The 20,708-nt window shown below is 36.9% G+C and overlaps 1 protein-coding gene across 4 annotated transcripts in view; it reads right to left on the bottom strand.

The window, feature by feature from the left end:
• MEIS1 (Meis homeobox 1) overlaps nt 1-20,476 on the bottom strand; it is a 217,087-nt gene extending 196,611 nt beyond the window's left edge. For 3 of the 4 annotated variants that reach the window (XM_069768724.1, XM_069768723.1, XM_069768725.1), the window contains exons 1-6: nt 19,521-20,132; nt 17,060-17,286; nt 14,793-14,934; nt 14,502-14,552; nt 13,857-13,907; nt 12,708-12,854 (exon numbers count right to left, since the gene is read on the bottom strand). In XM_069768724.1, the coding sequence (XP_069624825.1) occupies nt 12,708-12,854; nt 13,857-13,907; nt 14,502-14,552; nt 14,793-14,934; nt 17,060-17,286; nt 19,521-19,532 (630 nt within the window). In that variant the 5' untranslated portion in view covers nt 19,533-20,132. Of the gene's footprint in view, nt 1-12,707; nt 12,855-13,856; nt 13,908-14,501; nt 14,553-14,792; nt 14,935-17,059; nt 17,287-19,520 lie in introns of all 4 variants that reach the window. The other variant, XM_069768726.1, reaches the window with a different exon arrangement.
• Nucleotides 20,477-20,708: the final 232 nt, after the last annotated feature.

Genomic DNA, 20,708 nt, shown 5'->3' with positions numbered 1-20,708 from the left:
CTGGGACTCACTGAGACTTTTTTGGACACGTACCTCCTGTTCTCTCAGGATGAGTTTTCAGCAGGCAGGGTTGCAGTGACAGGTGTCACCTCAATACACAGATGATAACACAGTGCCCACCAATCACAACAGGCAATGTAATCGCTGCCCCTCCTTTCACAGTGACCTTTGTACATGCTCATTGCCTTAATACAAAATACTTTGTTTATTGTGGCTATGTACATGTGTTGTTTCCTGAGACAATAGGAAATTCAATTCTAAAAAAGCTCCAATGGCCAGAGAGGAAATGATAAGATTTCTATTTAATAGTTTTAATGCAAATTGTGAAATGTAAAAAAAAATTGCAAAAATTTAAGAAAAAAATATATTTAACACGAAACTTTGATTTAAACAATAGGTAATTTGCTTCACTGTAAAAGACATCAGTTTTGAATAAATCATGCTTTTTGCTAAGTTTCATTATTTTTTACAAATTGTTCAATAGGGCATGGCCATAATGATAGGAATACCCCTTTAAGTAACGTGATGCATCTTGCATGAAGAGCGAATATATCTTCTTGTACACTCAGGTTACATAGCGCAAACTACAAAAGCGAAATATATAAATTTATAAAAGAATTTACAGTTGGTGTTATCACTGCTGCTTTATGTTACTATGATTATCTCACAGTTTCTTCAGTGTTTTGAAGAATATATTAATTTCACTCAAGAATTTTGGCAAAGATATATTAGTCCGGTGGGACTAGATATTCTGGCAGTAACCAATATGGCCCCACAATGCATGAGATGAGAGGCCTGCCGTGCAGCCCCCCTTTTTTGACATATGCCTTTCAGTACCTTTCATACTTTAACTGATCTTTAAAATATGGCAGCAGAAGAAAGATAAAGAGCCATTTTACCCCGGCTAACATAGTGGGGCAAGTTGTGTAATGGGATCAGTATTTGTAAAGTAGTTTTGAATTACAATATAGTCTTCAGATCAAAAACATCTATTAAAATTAGACATTTAGGGGGATTTGCAAATACAATGGTTAAAATTGATTGCCACCATTTTTATGCACGATTCTAAGTGTGTCTGTGTAGCAGAGCTGGATTTGTACTTCTTTATGCTTTTTTTTTGGTGCAGATTTGAGTAAGTGTTTTTTTATTTTTTATTTTATAGCTAAAAAAAGACTGCAAATCCGTACTTAAGGTTGTTATCACATGATATGCTTGTGATGCGTTTTTTTACTGTGGTTTAAAAAAAAAACGTTTTATACATCACTGTAAAAAAAAATGCTTTGCAAATTCATGCCTAAAAATTCAATTACATTTTTTATATGCATTTTTTTTCCTGCACTCCCTAGCAGTCTTTAAGGGAAAAAAATGTAGATTTCTGAGGGGCAAGGACAGAAGGATAGGCCTTAGGGGTCTGTTGTAGTTGCACTGCTTGTAAATCTGAAAAATCAGGAGGAAGGGGGAGAGAGGGAAGGAAGGAAAGAAAGAGAGTGGGAGAAAGAAAGAAAGAGAGAGAAAGAAAGAAAGAAAGAAAGAAAGAAAGAAAGAAAGAAAGAAAGAAAGAAAGAAAGGAAAAGAAAGGTGTGATATTGGATGAGTGGAAGAGAGGGTTGGATAGGAGGAAGGGAGAGAGGAAGGAAGGAAAGAAAGAGAGTGGGAGAAAGAAAGAAAGAGAGAGAAAGAAAGAAAGAAAGAAAGAAAGAAAGAAAGAAAGAAAGAAAGAAAGAAAGAAAGAAAGAAAGAAAGAAAGAAAGAAATAGTGGAAGAGAGGGTGGGAGAGAAGGAGGGGGAGGGGAAGGAAGGAAGGAGGGAACGAAGAAAGAAAGCAAGCAAGAAAGAAAAGAAACATCAGAACAGCACTGTGAAATGCAAAAGACGGGGACAGCAAGACTTCATGATATATACAAAAGAAAAGTAGCACTGTACATAATACCAGTATAAAGTGGACTTTATTGGCAAAGAGCAGCTTTTTTGATAGATAGATAGATAGATAGATAGATAGATAGATAGATAGATAGATAGATAGATAGATAGATAGATAGATAGATAGATAGACATAGATTATTTTAGTACGTCACATTTAGAAGTATAATCTTTATAGCATATATGTCACCGGCCGCTTAATTTTAAAATGTTGCGGAATTGGTTGGTGCTATATAGATATAATAATTATTATTTATTACAGCAGTAAAGTGTTAGCAGACTCACATAGTCACTGTTCACATATACATCAGTGCGCTCAGAGTGCATTCCACTATAAATTTAGGATTTGGCTGACTCCCGCAGTTTGTACAGTCATGCAACAATTTGCTTTTAACAAACATTTTTTTTTCCAGTTGTTATGAGACCAGAAGGTAACATGTTCTTGTGTCTGTACGTCCTGTTATTTTCACAGCTCTCATGCCACTGATTATTCACACACAAGAGACACTATGGTAATGTTACTGGCCTGGAGGACTACAGGAGTAGCTCAGTGCTAATGTCACTGCCTCTGAAAAGGGTGACCCTGGTCCATACCCCCGGGTCAAATATCTATGGACCACTCACCCTGTGTGACGTTATTGACTTTTTTACCCACCTAGTAATAAAAAATAAAATAACGCTTTCTACAGCAAAAGTTCTGTATGTTAATTTATCGGGGGGTTCTGTACTCTGCCTATATTCAGACTTCTGTTATGGGGGAATAACATGAAGGCCCCATGGTCCACTCAGTAGATAAGACCTAATGGAGTGCGCCTCCCACCGTCTACATTCTGGACATATTTTGGAATCTGGTAATAGATGTTTATGGCATATGTTTCCATTAAGGCCAGGTTTAGGCTTCACAAATTGACTGTTTATTTTTATAACCAATTAAAATTAATTAAAATCTATATGTATCACGTCTGAATGCTCTATTAAGAAGGTCACAGAAAAGCTAAAGACTCCGCACAATAACCCAAAAGCATGTTCAAATCTATTAGTGAATGTTAAGGATACAGTGAATATCACTGAGATCTCTTATCAGCTCTGTCTCCATACAGCCCCTTTGATGTTTCAGTCATATAAACTTGATTAATAGTTATTTTTATGGAAACTTTCATGACAAGTTCACGTTTTTGATCATTGCTCTGCTCGGCCCTATAGGAATTTGGCTTTATTACCTCTGTTTCTTTTTTTTTTTTTTCTAGAAATATTTCTGCATTTGGCTTTGATACAGTTTTGATAATTATAACAGTACTTGCAAAACTGTATGCATAACAGCCCTTATGGAACAAATTAACTATTTCTAGGGATGTTACACTTTTTTACGCAAATAAAATTTATTTATTTTTTTGTGCTATTAAAAGTTACTTTTTTTCCCACTGTTATTTTGTATCGATTTCTGACAGTTTTCAAGATCTCTGGAGGCAAATTTGACCAAAAACAGAAAAGAATGTAAGAAAAAATGAAGTTTTATTTTGAATGACAGCAAGCAGAGATCTTAGAAACTTTGAAGAGTTGATATAGAAAGCATAAGAAAAAAAAATGTAACTTTTCCTTATGCAATGAATAATGGCCATTCCTGAATAAACTCTACCAACAGATATCATCATTGTTACTGCTACCTCATCACCGTAGTTCACCATACATCAAGTAACAACTACGGATATCATGGCACTATACTGTAAGCTCATATAGGAAGAACTCTCTCTATATATTAGACATGTGACTTTCTGTATTACTGCTTTTGCTTTTTGTGTTACATCTCTACCACTTCTCTTTACTACATTGTTCGGCGCCATGGACGATGATGGCACTTTATAAATAATTAATAATATTTATGTGAGTTTAGAACTTTAGAACTTCTATAACTCTGTATGTAACCCCTTTCTCATGTACAGCACCATGGAATTAATGGTGCTATATAAATAAATAATAATAATAACTTTAGAAAATATCACGATGAACCTACAATATATTTATAGGCATGTCACAAAGGAGACCATTTATGATGCCGCACTTTTAATAGTGCGGTTCCGCTACGGAAAATCACTAAAAGCTTTTTTTTTTAACTGTGGATTTTCTGCATCTAATGTAATTCTAAGTGGAAAATCCACTGAGAAAGCTCAGCGTACCCGCAAGAGAAATTGGGACGATACGGATTTGAAAAAGGTACCGCAAGTCAGTTTTTGCTGCGTTAAAAAAACACACAGTGGGCATGAGGTTTGTATAAATCCCATCCGCTTTGCGGAAACTGTAAGATGTCAAAAACGCATCACTTAACCTAAAAATGCAAAAGTAGTAGAAGGTGACAAGAGCACATGGCAAAAAGTTGCTTTGCTATATTCTAAGATTTGTCACTTGAACTCATCATGCCATCATAGCGCGTATTACAAAAAGGAAGTTAGCACATTATTTGCTTCAGAAAATTTTAAAAAAAAAAAATATTATCAAAAAGAATGAAAAAGTTCGTCACGGTTACTTTCGGAAATATTTTAAATAACCTCCAAACTAATTTTGGATAGTAAATGCTCTTGTGCTGTCAATGAATTCATGTGATTTATTTTATCTTGTGATACATCTCATACCTTTAGTATGTCAGCTCTGCGCGTGATTAATTTCTAACATGAAAGTACGTTCTTAAAGTGAGGCGGCTTTGTAATATTCGTGCCAAGGTATGAACCTGTGAGCTCAGAATTTCAACAACGGCAACAGTTGAGTTGAGTTGAGTTGAGTTAGTCATTTTGCACTTATATGCATTCTTCCTCTAAGACGCCAGGCAAATCTAATATATTATGTTAAATCTTAAAATCATAGTATAAAAAAGGGAACAATATAGTTTGTGTTATAATTGTGGGTAATATTTACTTATAGACACTGTATTATGAAAATAATACAATAATTACTTAAAGTGAGAATAAAAGTGTCTACAAAGTGGCTAAGTTATATAACGAACTGACTTTTTTTAATTATAGATTTGAATATTGTAATATCATTATATTTTATATGACACTATAGTATATACATTATATAAACCCAGCACTATTTAAGCATGTCCAAGCGATGACACTTATCGAACTAAGTAAACTAATTCAATTTTTATAAAGTTTTTTTCACATTTTTTTTTTTTTATATTTCCATCATCACGTGTGTTATGGCACAAAACAAATTAGAAATCCACGCTTGAACTGAAACTAAGTTTAAAAAAAAAAAAAATCTCCTAGCTCTGCTTTGAACATGGCTTTGAAATAATAAAAAAAAGTCCCTTGCTTCTTATTGTTACCATATTGTCATGTATCACTTTAATTGCCAATCTGAAAATGTCCAGTGCCTATTTCTCATCTGTAACGTATGAAATAGACAAATTAACTCCTGTGTAGCCAGAGGGTAGTGGAAACCTGAGCTGTTCTGAATTTTGTAATGAAAAATTGCCCCCAAAAAAAAAAAAAAATTAAAGCAGAATTTTTGAAAGGTGGGGGGACAGGATTTCGGAGATTTACATTCTATGCAGCTAGCCCTGTCGTGTTGAGAAGAATCACCAAACTGGCAGAACTTAAGTTTTTGGAAACTTTGTAGTTCATATTAATGGGCTAAGGAACTATACTCAATGTTTGAGAAAGCCAAGGAGAAACGTAGGTCGGAGTCCCGAGGTCCTGATCGTTTTATCAGTTTTCGTCTTTTTTACTGATGGTGTTTATGTGATCACATAATTGCACTGAATTTCTATTATACTATTTATTTACGATATTTGTGATCCATGTTCCATGGAGATATAAATGTACAAACTATATTTAATTAGTGCACTTTTTCAATGTCATACAGCCTTTTTTTGATACTACTATTTTTATACTATTTATGCCATATTTATACCCATACCTGATGCATTTGTTATGAGCTTTCTTTTCTGTAATTGCGCCAACCCACCCACACATTTTTAATATAAATCTGTTTTATGTAAATGTATTAATAAAATATATATATTTTTTGATTATTCTCTTGTGACTATTCACTTATTTGTTCAGTATAGTTGGGAATATATATATCTTATATATATTATATCGCTGTGCGTACAGTATTTCTCAGTTTTACTATAGTGACACATTAAGACACATATTATAGTTGGGTTTTTCTCAGGTAACAAAACCATAAACCTAAATGTAGGCCAAAAAAAAAAAAAAAAACTTTACGACTACATTCCAAAGACATACTGATATGAGACTTAAGCTTTGGTAACAAGATCAGTATTTGGTCAGTATTTTACCTCAGTATTTCTCAGCCAAAACCAGGAGTGGGTGATAAATACAGAAGTGGTGCATATGTTTCTATTAGACTTTTTCTCTGATTGTTCCACTCCTCGTATTGGCTTACAAATACTGATGTGAAATACTGACCAAATCTTGATAGTGTGAACATAGCCTTAGACTGTGAGCCCCAATAGGGACAGTGATGATGTCTGTTAAGTGCTGCGGTATATGATGGTGCTATATAAGAAAAACGTAATAAATCAATAATAATACTTTTTTTTTTTTTTCAAAAACTCCCCTTCCCAATAAAAAATCGCAATGAGGCGATCGGAGTCAGGTATCAAAATAACCTCCCAATTTGGAGAAACATAATTTTATAACTTGATAAAGAGACTGGAAGTTGCACAACATGAAGAACTCCATTAGGCTACGCTCCCAATGATGAGCTTTTAGTGAGCTTTTCACGCTGCAGAATTTCTGCATCTGTTATTTAAATTAGGTTACTAGCGGCTTTTCATTGAATTTATTTTATGCATTTTTTTTTCCCTCATTCGTTTTTATTGCGTTTTTGATTTTGTGTTTTTTGTCTCTTTTTGGTACTCTAAATAAAGTTGATGTGTTTGTCGTACTTTCTTGTATTTGGCTTTGATAAAAACTTTTTTTTACATAATTAGATGCGGCTTGTATGTGTTTTTGACGTTTGGAAAAGCACCCTAAAATGTATGTGCGCTTCTACCTGCAGATTTTACACATCTAATGGGGAACTGGGAAAATCTGAAAAGAAAACTTAGCGTATCTGCAAGAGAAATTGACATGTTGCAGGTCAGTTTACGCTGCATTAAAAAAAGATAGCACATTGGGCATGAGATTTCTATAAGGCCACATGCACACGTTCAGTATTTGGTGACTTTTTTACCTCAGAATTTGTAAGCCAAAACCAGGAGTGGGTAAAACATGCAGAAGTGGTGATGTGTTTCTATTATACTTTTCCTCAGATTTTTAAACCCATGTTTTTGGTCACAAATACTGAGGTAAAATACTGACCAAATACTGATGTAAAAAACGCACCAAATACTCAACATGTGAATGTGGCCTAAATCCCATCCACTTTTACTGTTAGGCCATGTGCACATGTTGAGTAGTTGTGAGTTTTTTTACCTCAGTATTTGTAAGCCAAAACCAGGAGTGGAACAACCAGAGGAAAAGTATACTAGAAACATGTCACCACTTCTGCATGTTTTACCCACTCCTGATTTTGGCTTACAAATTCTGAGGTAATAAACTCACCAAATACTCGATGTGTGCACGTGACCTTAGACGGGCGGCCCCCACAAAGAGTTAATGAAATATGGCTGGTGATCTCCACCAGCGGTAAGCATAGGTGGGGCTGTGGGAAGGGGTCAGATGCTGGACAGGAAGTGGCGTTGGGTTACCAGACAAGATTAAGGACAGGCTCTAGTGGTGGTAAAAGCCCACTCCTCTTTACCATACTTTGCAAGCAAACAAGTTAAACAGGCAACTAGCCACTCCAGATCACATAACACCTGAAGGGGATCTCCATTTGTCAGCAAGGAGACAACAGTGCAATCTAAACTGGCTGGGCCACATTCATAGTAAAGTGCAAAGAGCTTTACGTCTACAGGAAACTTTTTTTCAGAGTTGGGGGTGTCATGGGCGTTTCACTTAAATTTCGAACAAAGAGCAAAATTTATCAAAACTTTTTCAGTTGCGTCTATTAATGACAGCATATAAAAATAATCTACAAGGAAGTAGACTTCACAAATAAGAATCAGTTCCTATCCAATGACTAGTATGTAACATGGGCTAGGATATCAATATCTAGATGTAGCAGAGCTGTATATGTCAGATTGTGGTGTCTTTTAGGCCACTAGCAGTATTTGGTCAGTATTTTACCTCAGTAATTGTAAACCAAAACCAGGAGAGGGTGATAAATACAGAAGTGGTGACGTGTTTCTATTATACTTTTCCTCTGATTGTTCCACTCCTTGTTTTCTCTTACAAATTCTGAGGTAAAATACTGACCAAATACTGCTAGTGTGAGGCTGCCGTCACACTAGCAGTATTTGGTCAGTATTTTACATCAGTATTTGTAAGAGAAAACAAGGAGTGGAACAATTAGAGGAAAAGTATAATAGAAACGTATGCACCACTTCTGCATTTATCACCCACTCCTGGTTTTGGTTTACAATTACTGAGGTAAAATACTGACCAAATACTGAACGTGTGAGGCTGCCGTCACACTAGCAGTATTTGGTCAGTATTTTACCTCAGTATTTCTCAGCCAAAACCAGGAATGGGTAATAAATGCAGAAGTGGTGCATCAAGTCCCCTCTATAATTTGTAAAGCGCTGCGGAATATGTTGGCGCTATATAAATAAAAATTATTATTATTATTATATGTTTCTATTATATTTTTCCTCTGATTGTCCCACTCCTGGTTATAGCTTACAAATTCTGAGGTAAAATACTGACCAAATACTGCTAGTGTGATGGCAGCCTGAACATGGCCTTAAACAAAAATTCACAAAATATCTATAGCCTAAGTTGAAAAAAAAAATTTTCAATCGAAAAAATAAACAACCAACTCAGCACTGCTACGCCACAGACCCATCTCATGCATATAGTAAGCAATAGGCAATGTTAAAAGTTTGCACTGTGCTAGCATGACAAAAAACTACAAGGAAATAATCCCGCACAACACTGCTGATATACTAAAAGACATCAGCTGTATCACGAGATAATAAAAAAGTAAACCTACAATTTACGACCTGATGTCTGCTGCCGCCACAAGTGGCGGACTTCACGTCCAGAATTAATTTTGAAGTTCTTTAAAAAAAATTCGAGCAACAGTTGAATTTGCTAATTGTTTCAGATCTGTTATCCTCTTGTGTTCTAGGTCACTTTCTCAAGAAAATAATGATTTCTTGGAAGAAAATGAGGTATAAATCTTCATTTTGGAGGCAATTAAAGTGTTGATTTCATTTGTGCCCCTGAGCTATTCTTGTAATTTGCTCAAATAGCATTCTGTACCCTGCACAGCACAGCTTTTTAGTAACCTAGGTCTAGCAAGACTTGTTGGATGGCAATTTTTTTTTTTGTTCTTAGGCAGCTCAGGACTGTGTGGTTCACAATGGGTTCACAATGGGTTCACTAGGACACAAAGCTTTACGCTGGAATGTGACATGGACGTGGCAAAATCAATGCAATGCCTTATGGAATCGAATAGATTAATCAAAATGGTAACTAAATTGTGAGGTGACATTAAAATACAGTAAGATTAAAAATGTCTGACAATATTAATATTATTTTATATTTTGTTTTTATTTCTGTATTATTTTTTTTACACACCAAATTTTTAAATACTTCTATTACAGACTCATAATTTTCCACAATAATCCAACGATACATTTAAGGAAATTTAAAGTCGCACAGCACAGCTAATTAAAACTTAGGGGGTCCTGACAGTGGCACAGCTAGGGGGCTCGCCTTGCCTCTGGTGCTGCAATGATTTGGCTGCACATGGAATCACCAGCCAGCAATCCCAGGAGAAATTGTTATTACACCCTAAATACTGTCTAGTAAATAATAATCATATTACAATAGTACAAACAGCAAATAAAAGAACTAAACATACACCAGGTGCCTAATAGTGTATCATTTAGATCTATGGCAGACATAAAGATAGATAGATAGATAGATAGATAGATAGATAGATAGATAGATAGATAGATAGATAATAGATAGATGATAGATAATAGATAGATAGATAGATAGATATTAGATATATAGATAGATGATAGATAGATATTAGATAGATAGATAGATAGATAGATAGATAGATAGATATTAGATAGAGACAGATATGAGATAGATATTAGATAGATAGATAGATAGATAGATAGATATTAGATAGATAGATAGATAGATAGATAGATAGATAGATAGATAGATGATAGATAGATATTAGATAGAGACAGATATGAGATAGATATTAGATAGATAGATAGATAGATATATAGATACATAGGTAGATAGATAGATAATAGATAGATAGATAGATAGATAGATAGATAGATAGATAGATAGATAGATAGATGATAGACTTATAAATAAATTAAGAAGCTTTTACCTATTCACAAACATTTAAATAAAATTAACATAATAATATAATATAACAATAATATTAAAATAAGTCACAAATTACATAGACCCAGTCCACCCCCTGCAGCCCACCCTTCCCCACTTCCCCGGTGCCCCCTGCACACTGCCCAGCCCGTGCTCCCGGCTCCTAGCAGGCATTTGCTCACCGTGCAGTCACCACCATTGATTCCCCCTTAATTCAGGGTTAATGCACACAGTCAATTAACCCTTGCCTCACGCCTTCCTTATCCTATAGAAATAACATTATCTCAGTAGTTTAACCACACAAACCATTAACCCCTTATTAATGCAAAACGACCCCATAATGAAATCATTGTAAATAAGCCTTTCTGAGCATTGATGATAGAACACAATTCATATATTGCGCCTCCTCCTGCGCCACATCTTGCGTTCGCCTCTGGCAACAGAGTGGGTGACTTCTCACCACCAGGGGCATCCACTACATAATACGGTATAGTATAATAAGGGGGTTACAGATCACACACAGATATAGATGTGGGGCTGATTTTACAGTATTTGATTTCAGGGAGGAATAAGGGAGATGGGCGCTCACTGCAAGCAGCCTGTGCACAAAGCAATGTGCACTGAGGTCTGAATGCGCTCGGCCAAGGGAAACTGACAAGACAGCCTAATGAAGCGTGCACTCAGCCAGAGCTCAGCCCGGTCCTGCTCCATGCTATGCCACAGACCACCTAGACTACTGCACATATACCGCCTGCACGACCACCTATAGCACCTATACAGTGCGATCGCTGCAGAGGACCCAGATCACAGGACCCAGAGATCCCAGGATCCACAGATCACATGACCCCCAGATTCCAGGACCCCCAGATCACAGGACCCCCAGATCACAGGACCCCCAGATCACAGGACCCCAGATCACAGGACCCCAAGATCCCAGGACCTCCGGATCACAGGACCTCCAGATCACAGGACTCCCAGATCCCAGGACCCCCAGATCACATGACCCCCAGATCCCAGGACTCCCAGATCCCAGGACCTCCAGATCCCAGGACCTCCGGATCACTATATGCGCCCCACACCAAGGCCCATATATCATGTACCAATATAATATAACCCTTATATATCAATATACTCTGTGCACATTCCGTGCGGTCACTGCATCCAAGCTGTTATCTACGGCTCACTGCAAAGTGGACTAGCTGCATCCACTGCCATCCATAGCATCAATATACAGAGTGCACGTAAGATTAATATAGAGTACGATCAGCACGATCGCTGCATGCACTATATCAGATAATGTCAGTAATATGCAGTACATTCACTACATCCATTGTAGCATATATCTTCATTAACCATAGTCCATTATAGAAATTGACATTTTCATATCACACCACCACATTATACGGGACATTATACACAATTCATATCTACAATTATATATATATATATATATATATATATATATATATATATATATATATATATATATATATATATATATATATATATATAACGCATGTTATGCCTGTCTCTACAGGCCAGGCCAGGTTGTAGCCCAACAACCACAGTGCATTAAAAAATTCCCCCAATAACACACTCCAGCAGATATCAGACGGAATAAAGTGCAAGCAAATTTAATAGAACATGTTTAAGAGAAAAAAAAAGAAAGAGAGAAAAAAAAGTAACGTTTCGGCTACAATATAAATACTTCGCAAAGGATCCATATTGGAGCCGAAACATGTACTTTTTTTTAACTATTGGGCTTTTTGCACTTTTTTACACTTTTTGCATCAGATCTCACCTGCAGTGTTCCCTACAGTATTATATATATATTTACATGCTGTTTTGATGGCAAAATATGCACACAGCGCTATCGCTGTCTCCACCGTGAATATACCTCCCTATATCACACATGCACAGCAGCACAGATCACTGCCGTCATCATCATCATCGTCATCATCATCAATAGGACACTAATGTGATCACTGCACCCATGGCACATTTATCCTTCCAGGTCGTTATTATTGGCGTCCATAAAACACCTGTCCAGCGTTATCCCTGCAGCCACTGCACGTATTCTTGTGAACTGCATTTACTTATTTTATATATTAAGGAAAAATTAAAACAAATAATAAAAGACATCTAAAAAGCAGGACATGCTGGAAGGAGAAGCCCCTGTGTCAGCTCACCCTGCCAGGTCTACTCCAAGATCAGGGCTTAATGAAGCAATAATTGGCACATTATTCCAAAATGTTCATTTCCTTAATCATATGCAAATAATGGAAAGGCCCCAGCAAATGGTGTGAATATCAATAGGAAAAGGATGAGAAAGCCCAGAGAGGATCTGCTTGTGCTTACCTGATCTGTTAAGTTTGCTGATCTGGTCATGTCTTCACTGTCTGACTTGGATCCACCTTCCCTGTCATCAATGACCAGGTCTATGGGCATTTTTCCTTTCAAACAACTAATATACCGATGGCAGAAATTGTCGCACAGTTCATGTACCTTGGTCCATGGAAGTGGTAAAGAGAGAGAGAGGAAAAAAAAAAAATAAACTATATAATCAGGCGTAGATAAATAAAATTGACAAGAGCAATCAAAATCTCCTGGTAGCACAAATAAGGGGAACGCATTGCAATTATTCTCCTGAGACCCTTCTTCCAAGACGCATCAGGAATTAGGAGGAACTTTCTTTTCTGCTAAAATAGAGATATCTTAGAAAATTGACACTGACAAGATGATTCACAAGCTCCAGCAAATGCAACACCCGTGTTAAATTCATCTGCTCCTGGGGCTGTGACCACAACAGAGATTGTGACCTGCATGGGTGACATTTAAAGTAAACTATTTAATTTCATCTAGCTATATCATCATCAGAGGGGGCTGCTTAAGGCGATCGGGAAAAATATAATGCAAAAAAAAAAAAAAGCTAGAATAGAATACACCAGTAGCAGTTGTATCCAAGCCTGGATAGGTAGTATGAGGCCTTGTGTTTAATATTTAAAGCCATAAAGAAATGGAATAAATAAAATAAAAAAGCCGGCATGCGACTTTTATGGCTGGCATCAAACTGCAATCCCCTTTATTGCTCAGATGCAAAACAGCCAGTAAAATGACATTATCATCCTTCTCCCTTCAGCGTTCAGGGACAGTCTCAGGCAGCTCTGCCGATGAGAAAGCTTCCACAACACTGTCCTGTCCCTTCCCCCCTTTTATTTTATTTAGCATTCATTTACCACCGTGTATCACAATAATATTAAGAATACACCAAAATATTACCAGGGAAATAAACAGTGCAATAAACATGCAAGCCCAATATTGCACTCTACACCAGGCCCAAAGCGATGGTGATTCTGGATTTAGTGGCTGAAATGGCAATTAAACAGAAAAAGAGAAATGGATTCTGTGATTTGTCTTGACACTAATTACACCGAACCAGAAATAAAGACATCTATGCAAATTCCCCATTAGCTAAATCTTATTATCACTCCACATCACGTGTTTTACCTTTTCTAATTCCAATAGATGAAACCTTAATACTTGTATGGCTTGGATCATCTGTAAAAAAATAAAGAAAAACAGGCAGAAGCTCCAGGATCACTTTTTTACAGCCTGAGATTTATAAAAAAAAAAAAACAACAACAAAAAAAAACAACAACAATGTATTTTCAGATTTAAAGGATATCCAGCAAATGTGAAAATATCCAAGTATTCCAAAAATAGTGTGGAATTTCTGCCTGATGACTTTCCTTTGGAATACCCCTAAATAGTATGTGTATGTGTGTTTGTGTGTGTGTGTGTGTGTGTGTGGGGGGGGGGGGTTGATGTATTTTCAGTCTGTTTGTCAACAACTATGTGTGGGGGGGATGTGTTGGCACAGAGAAGACTAAAGGTTTTGACAACCCTAAATAAGCCAAGAAGCTGATTGCTGGGTGTCATAAAAAAAGGGCCATCTCATCTCAGGAGGGCGAATATCTGTGCTCTGATCATCGTGTAAGTGACTAGGCCAAACTGTTACTCGGTATGACTTGTAATTAAGAGTTAAGAATTAACAAGCCAAAGGAACTAGATGACATCAAATTGTAAGAAAATAAATTAACTTGTTACATACATTATAAATCTGCAAAAAATAAATAAATACAAAATTCTTACCAAGTTATCCAATTCCGGATTTGAAGAAAACAAGGGTTTTTCTGCTCGAATCTGAACGCAGATAATAGGGAAATACAAATCACTTAGTTGCCATGAAGTTTGTTGGTTCATTATAATAATGAGTCCAATCACTAAAATGTGTCTATAGTTATCAGAGCTAGCGAGGGATGTGTGATTGCATGCTTTTAGCATGCCAGTGTGTGTAAGCAGAGCTGTATTATCATCATACATGTACACAGACAATATTGGGGGTGTAGTGTGGGATCATTCATGCATTGTTTGGCTGCTGACCTGTTTGGCGAATACTGCAATGTCTTCATTGAAAGACTCAGAGGAACACACATCGCCGCCTGCCACCCCTGGTTCTCTGGGGGTACAAGTAGCTAATTCACATTTCTCAAAAATCAGTGCTAATAGAGGGAATAGAGGGTGTCTGCAAGAGAAACACAACAAATCAATAAGGCATGTAACAAGCAGTGCCACATGGTCAGGGGGGCAGATGCCCCTATGGCCCTGGCAGCTCAGTGCTGCATAACACCACAGGCCCAAGACAAGACTCATCAGACTCTTAATTCACCGGCAAACAACACTAACTGCCTCAATGCAATGTACTTGGGGCCAGTTATCTTTGCAACACACAGCATAATCGGTGTGTATTGTTGGGAGCATTTGTGCAATACAATGACGATCAAAACACAAGCACACAACAGTGCAAACAGTATAAGGACATGATTGACAATATATATATATATATATATATATATATATATATATATATATATATATATATATATATTTGCATGCAACACCAAAATGCAATGTGCATTTTATTATCCAACTGTACATTATACAGCAGTCAATGTCTGGTTGTAACAGGGCAGATACAACCACCAAGCACAAAAAGACACACACAGTCACAGAAAATAGCTACAATGCATATACACGGCTACACTACTGCATGCACTACTGCACTACTAATGCGCTTTGGCTAATTTCATTCTATAAAATAGAAAAGTCGCAGTGCGATAGTCTCAAAATCTCTACTACAGCAAACACACACTACAACACCCAATACACTCACTACACCTCTGACTCCCAACCATTAGATTGTTTCCCCAACAGTTTATTTCTTTTATCAACACTCAAATCTGCAGCGAATTCAGCTTCCTTACACCCCATAGTCATCTAATTTGGTCTTTCCTACTTCTACAGCAAATAGCAGTGATGACTTGGACACTAAGGTAATGATATCATGTGGGATCACATTATTGACTGGTAATTATTATTATTATGGGACAGAATATTAAGAAGTTTCTAATAGGTCCGACACTAGATTCCACACTATGAAAGGGTTAAGCGCTCGATTGCTATGAGTTTATTCAGAAAGCTTTACACGTACATTTTTAACGCAAAAAAAAAAAAATACAAAAGTAGCAAATATACAAAAATATATAATCCCAAAAAAAAGTGGTAGACTATTCATATATTTATTTTGGTGATAATAGTGATGATAATAATTGGCATGAGTAATAATTTTAAAATAAGTAGCACAATAAATCATCGCTATATTAGTAGTTGAAATAATAGTTAAACTACATTTAATAATAGTGATAATAAAATATTGAACTGCAGCAATAATATTAGCTGTGCAAGTAGTATTCAGAATTAAAGGATTAAGTATGATATTTTCATAGAAAAATAAAAAAAAAAGGGCCTTCCACTATTATTATATCTATCTTCCTTTATCCTGCCTTATAAAACGACCTGACCACTATATGTGTTGTGATATTAAAATGCGGTAAAAGTAAAAGGGTCATAGGAACACAACCCAAATGTAAGTGATCCAATTATTATATTTTAAGACCTTCTATTTTTTTTGTACGTGTGTGTGTTTTGGAAGAATAGGAAACTTATTCGTGCAAGAGATACTATGCCACCAGCCTAAATAAACATGGTAAGATTAGTGGTAGAGTGCGACAAATGAGGGAGATTACACTTGTGTTCATATTAAGCAGAGCGTGGGGCTTTCATTTATTTAAGACATTCACAGAGAGAACTACAGAGCTGAGGATAACACCACAATGCATCTGTGTCAAGGAAAGAAATAAACAGGAGTATATATATATATATATATATATATATATATATATATATATATATAATGTTTAACTTTCCAACTTTCTTCCATTACTTATACATTTCCACCCATTCATTGCTGCTATAAAGGCAAACACACACGATTCTAGTTTTTACAAATATTCGCATAACTTTTAAAACTTTCCCGACGCCTCCTTTATCGGTTAAACTCCACAAAGTCGCACAAAGTTCTAAAATGTATTAACGTAGAGAGAAACACTAGATCTTAACTGACTGCACACAAGACATTTTAATACACATTCATCATTATGGACTACATTGGATCAGCTCAAAACTTTCTCTTTTAAGTTGAAGCCATCGCTGTTGATCGATCAGAACACACATGGCACGAGCAGTGCCCAGGTTGGAGGGGTACTATTGGGGTGAATATTAGACATAGCAGAGCTGGGAGTTGTACGTACCCATAGATGGAATCTTTATCTCTCTTGAGGGCGTCATTGACTGAGGAGCCCATGCTGGGGGGCATAGCGTTGGTGTGGGCAGTATGCGGGTACTGGTGGGAGTGCAGAGGAGGACCGTGATTCATGTGATGAACAGGCTGCATGGACCTAGCAGCATGGGGGTCCCCATACATGGCACTGGGGATCCCTACTCCATCCATCCCACCGTAATGGGGCAAGTCGTCGTACTGTATGACAGATAGAAAGACACGATCAGACAAGGGGTAGTAAAGGGCATCAGATGAGGCCTCCAGATCTCTCCACCATCCTCCTCCTCCTCATCCTCTCTATGGAGAATAAACTTGTGGCTGCTCTGGATGAGTCTTTTTCTTTTTCCAGACACTTTGGCCCTGATTGAATGATCTTTGCTTTTTATTACATTTATTTTTAATGTATATTTTTCACATTAAGAAAATCCAATGGAAATCACAAGAAGTGAATGAATTTTCTAGGTGACAGTTGGGAAGTGAAGCTGAAAATGAAGCTGAGAAGCTTTTGCCTAATTCAATAACCATATGCCAACATGTGCCAATGAGGCCAATTAAGGGGAATGTGCCCTTGTGTCATACAGTATGGTTCAGCATAGCATATATATATATATATATATATATATATATATATATATATATTTATTTATTTATTTATATGTATAGAAACTGATTGTGTGTTGTAGTATAGCATTTTTATGTAATATATATGTTACTATACTGTTTTGACACGACAAGCTAACTATAATATATATTTGAAAAATATTTAATTATATATGTATATATATGTGTATATATATATATATATATATATATATATATATATATATATATATATATAGCATCGTTGATAGCCTGCATGTGAGTAATAAAACACAAAAATTGAGCTTAACTTGAGTATGCATGCATGTGCATGTGAGTAATAGTACAGTAATATAATATATGTAAGTAGTGGGAATATTTCAGTAATATAATATATCTGTAAGTTAATATATGTGGATATATAGTGCTGCATATACATATACAATATACATATATTATACTACTGCATATATATAGTACATTCATAGTATATTATATATATATATATATATATATGTATATTTTATGTCCTATATGTATATGGTACATGCATAGTATATATATATAATATTTATATATATGTATCTTTTATGTCCTATATGTATATAGGACAGCATATATACAAATATATATTACAGTACTGTGACCCTCAGTGTGTGTGACTCTCCATACCCACACAAGCTATATGTTGCCTTCTTATCAAAACTTCTGCCTAATACAGGCCACTTTTTCCATTCTCATGGCTGGGAATGATCGTTGAGTGTGGACATTAGTAAATAGCTCGGGTTCTGCGCTGATGATGACACTTGATGAAGCTTTAATAAGTGTCAGCAACAAAGCAGCGTTCTATTCTAGTTAGCTCATTATGGCTCAGCACTCATATATGCAAAAGTTTAATGACTTTTAATTATTGCAAGGATCCTGATTACGTGCATATATTCACAAGAAGTGGCAGCAATTAAGATTACTTGTGTTATTTGGGATACAGCTTCACTGAAGTGACAGATCTTTGGGAGAGATAACATCTGACTTTTCATTCCTATAGGCACCAACAACTTTGGAAACCTCGCAGCAAACTGTGTAGGCAGAGACATGTAAGGTGTGTGTGTGTGTGTGTGTGTGTGTGTGTGTGTGTGTGTGTGTGTGTGTGTGTGTGTGTGTGTGTGTGTGTGTGTGTGTTCTGGTCACATAGTATAGAGCATTATGTTGCTTCAAGAACACTATAAGTTATAATATTCTCTGTATACATTGTATCTAGTTACTTTTTTATAATGAGTCCCAGTGTATATGTATTATGTGGCATACAAAACTTCTAAAATTTGAAATGGTCAACGTGTATATGTATTTTGCATTATATATGAATGTCTATACATGTATGCACAATATGCACACATATGAAGTATATTTTCCCCATACAATCTACCATGTAAGAGTACATGAGACCCTGCGTATGTACTGTAGTGAATACAATAAGTGCACAACCCATATGCATTGTGTTCATCCTATAGAACTAGAAGGAGAACACAATAATGCATGTGAGAGCCTGTATACATGTGCAAGCCCTGAATATGTGAACACACACACACCATTGTATTTTCTTATGTCTTCAATGTATATTTCATGCACATGCCCCCTATGTATATAATGTATACGTGTGGAGTATATATACCTCACTATGCTGTACATTATATGCATATGTGTATATATATATATATGTATATATATATATATATATCAGCATATAATGGATGATGCACTCCAAGGAAAAGTGAAAACATCATCTCTCCTCACATGGAAAAAGTTTTCCCAGCCTGAGCCTGAGCCACGTTTCCATTCGATGTGTGAGTACCTACCCTCTGAGCCATCGGCCTTCCTAACTCCTGGCTACTTGACTTTCAGATATATCCTATGTAAGGCCAGTGTGGATGACAATCAATTACTCCACCAAGTGATGAGGAGAGATAGAGAAATGTGCAGGAGATTAAATCCTTCTTCCGAGTTTCCAGAGTTTACACAGAAGAGTCATTCAGCCTCTCGGAGTTTTCTTTCCCAAACGCAGAAACAAAAAAAAATCTCCTTTTTTTCCCCTTAAAATGAGTTTAAAAGTCGCAGGAAACAGGGGAAAGTCTGATGGCTGTGTGCCACCTGAGCTGTCAATCATAGGTGCGCCGCTTGTCAAGGTGCTGAATGAATGATGGGCGATCTCTTGGTGAAATAGTGTCCAGATGCCGAGTGCCGGGGGCTCGGGCTCCGCTCCGGGTGTGCAGTCTGCAGCAGCAGCAGCAGCAGCTCCTTCCTTCTCCCTGGGATCGTCTGTGTGAGTCCCGCCGATCACCGCCACTGCTGCCGATCACTGCTGCCGCCTGCTCCCAGTGTGTGTGCTGCACAGGCGGAGAGCTGGGTCTGGACCAGAATGCTGGAACCCGGAAGTAGTGGTGGCCATAACAGGTCGTGTCTTACACAATGCAATGGGCTGCATCAACTAGCTCATGTGCAGAGGGGGGTGGAGGAGGAGGAGGAGGAGGAGAAGGAGAAGGAGGAGGACATCCCAGACAGCAGCAGCAGCACATACACTCCAATAATGTAGCTAAAAAAAGAGCAACTCTTCCCAGCTCCCCACTCCACATACAGCCCCAGCCTGGCAGTATAGGGCTGCAGCAGCCATGCCCTCACTCTGTCTCAAGCCTAGGATGCCACATTGCACTTTTTATATTCGCTACTTAAGTAGTGTATGATCTGCTGCCTGCCACCGAGCCTGCTGGGGAACAGTCACTGTCAGCACTGCTACATTGTTGCCCAGAAAACAGCCCGGGAAGATGATATTGGTATCCAGTCACTGACTTGATGGGCAGAGGTTTGTGTAGGTAAACAGCATAGGGAGATAGCAAATACACATGTAGAACGAGGCCACTGGGCACATGATAAATGCAGGAAGCACATATGTATGCCAAGTATATACATATACATACATGCAATCATCACATAGGAATGCAGAGAACATTTACATGCAGCGACCACACATGTATGTAGATTCCACACAT

Source organism: Ranitomeya imitator, chromosome 5 (genome assembly GCF_032444005.1).
Source record: "Ranitomeya imitator isolate aRanImi1 chromosome 5, aRanImi1.pri, whole genome shotgun sequence".
NCBI classification, from domain to species: domain Eukaryota; kingdom Metazoa; phylum Chordata; class Amphibia; order Anura; family Dendrobatidae; genus Ranitomeya; species Ranitomeya imitator.
Note: the sequence above shows the minus strand (reverse complement) of the source record. Positions and strands in the feature narration are given on the sequence as shown.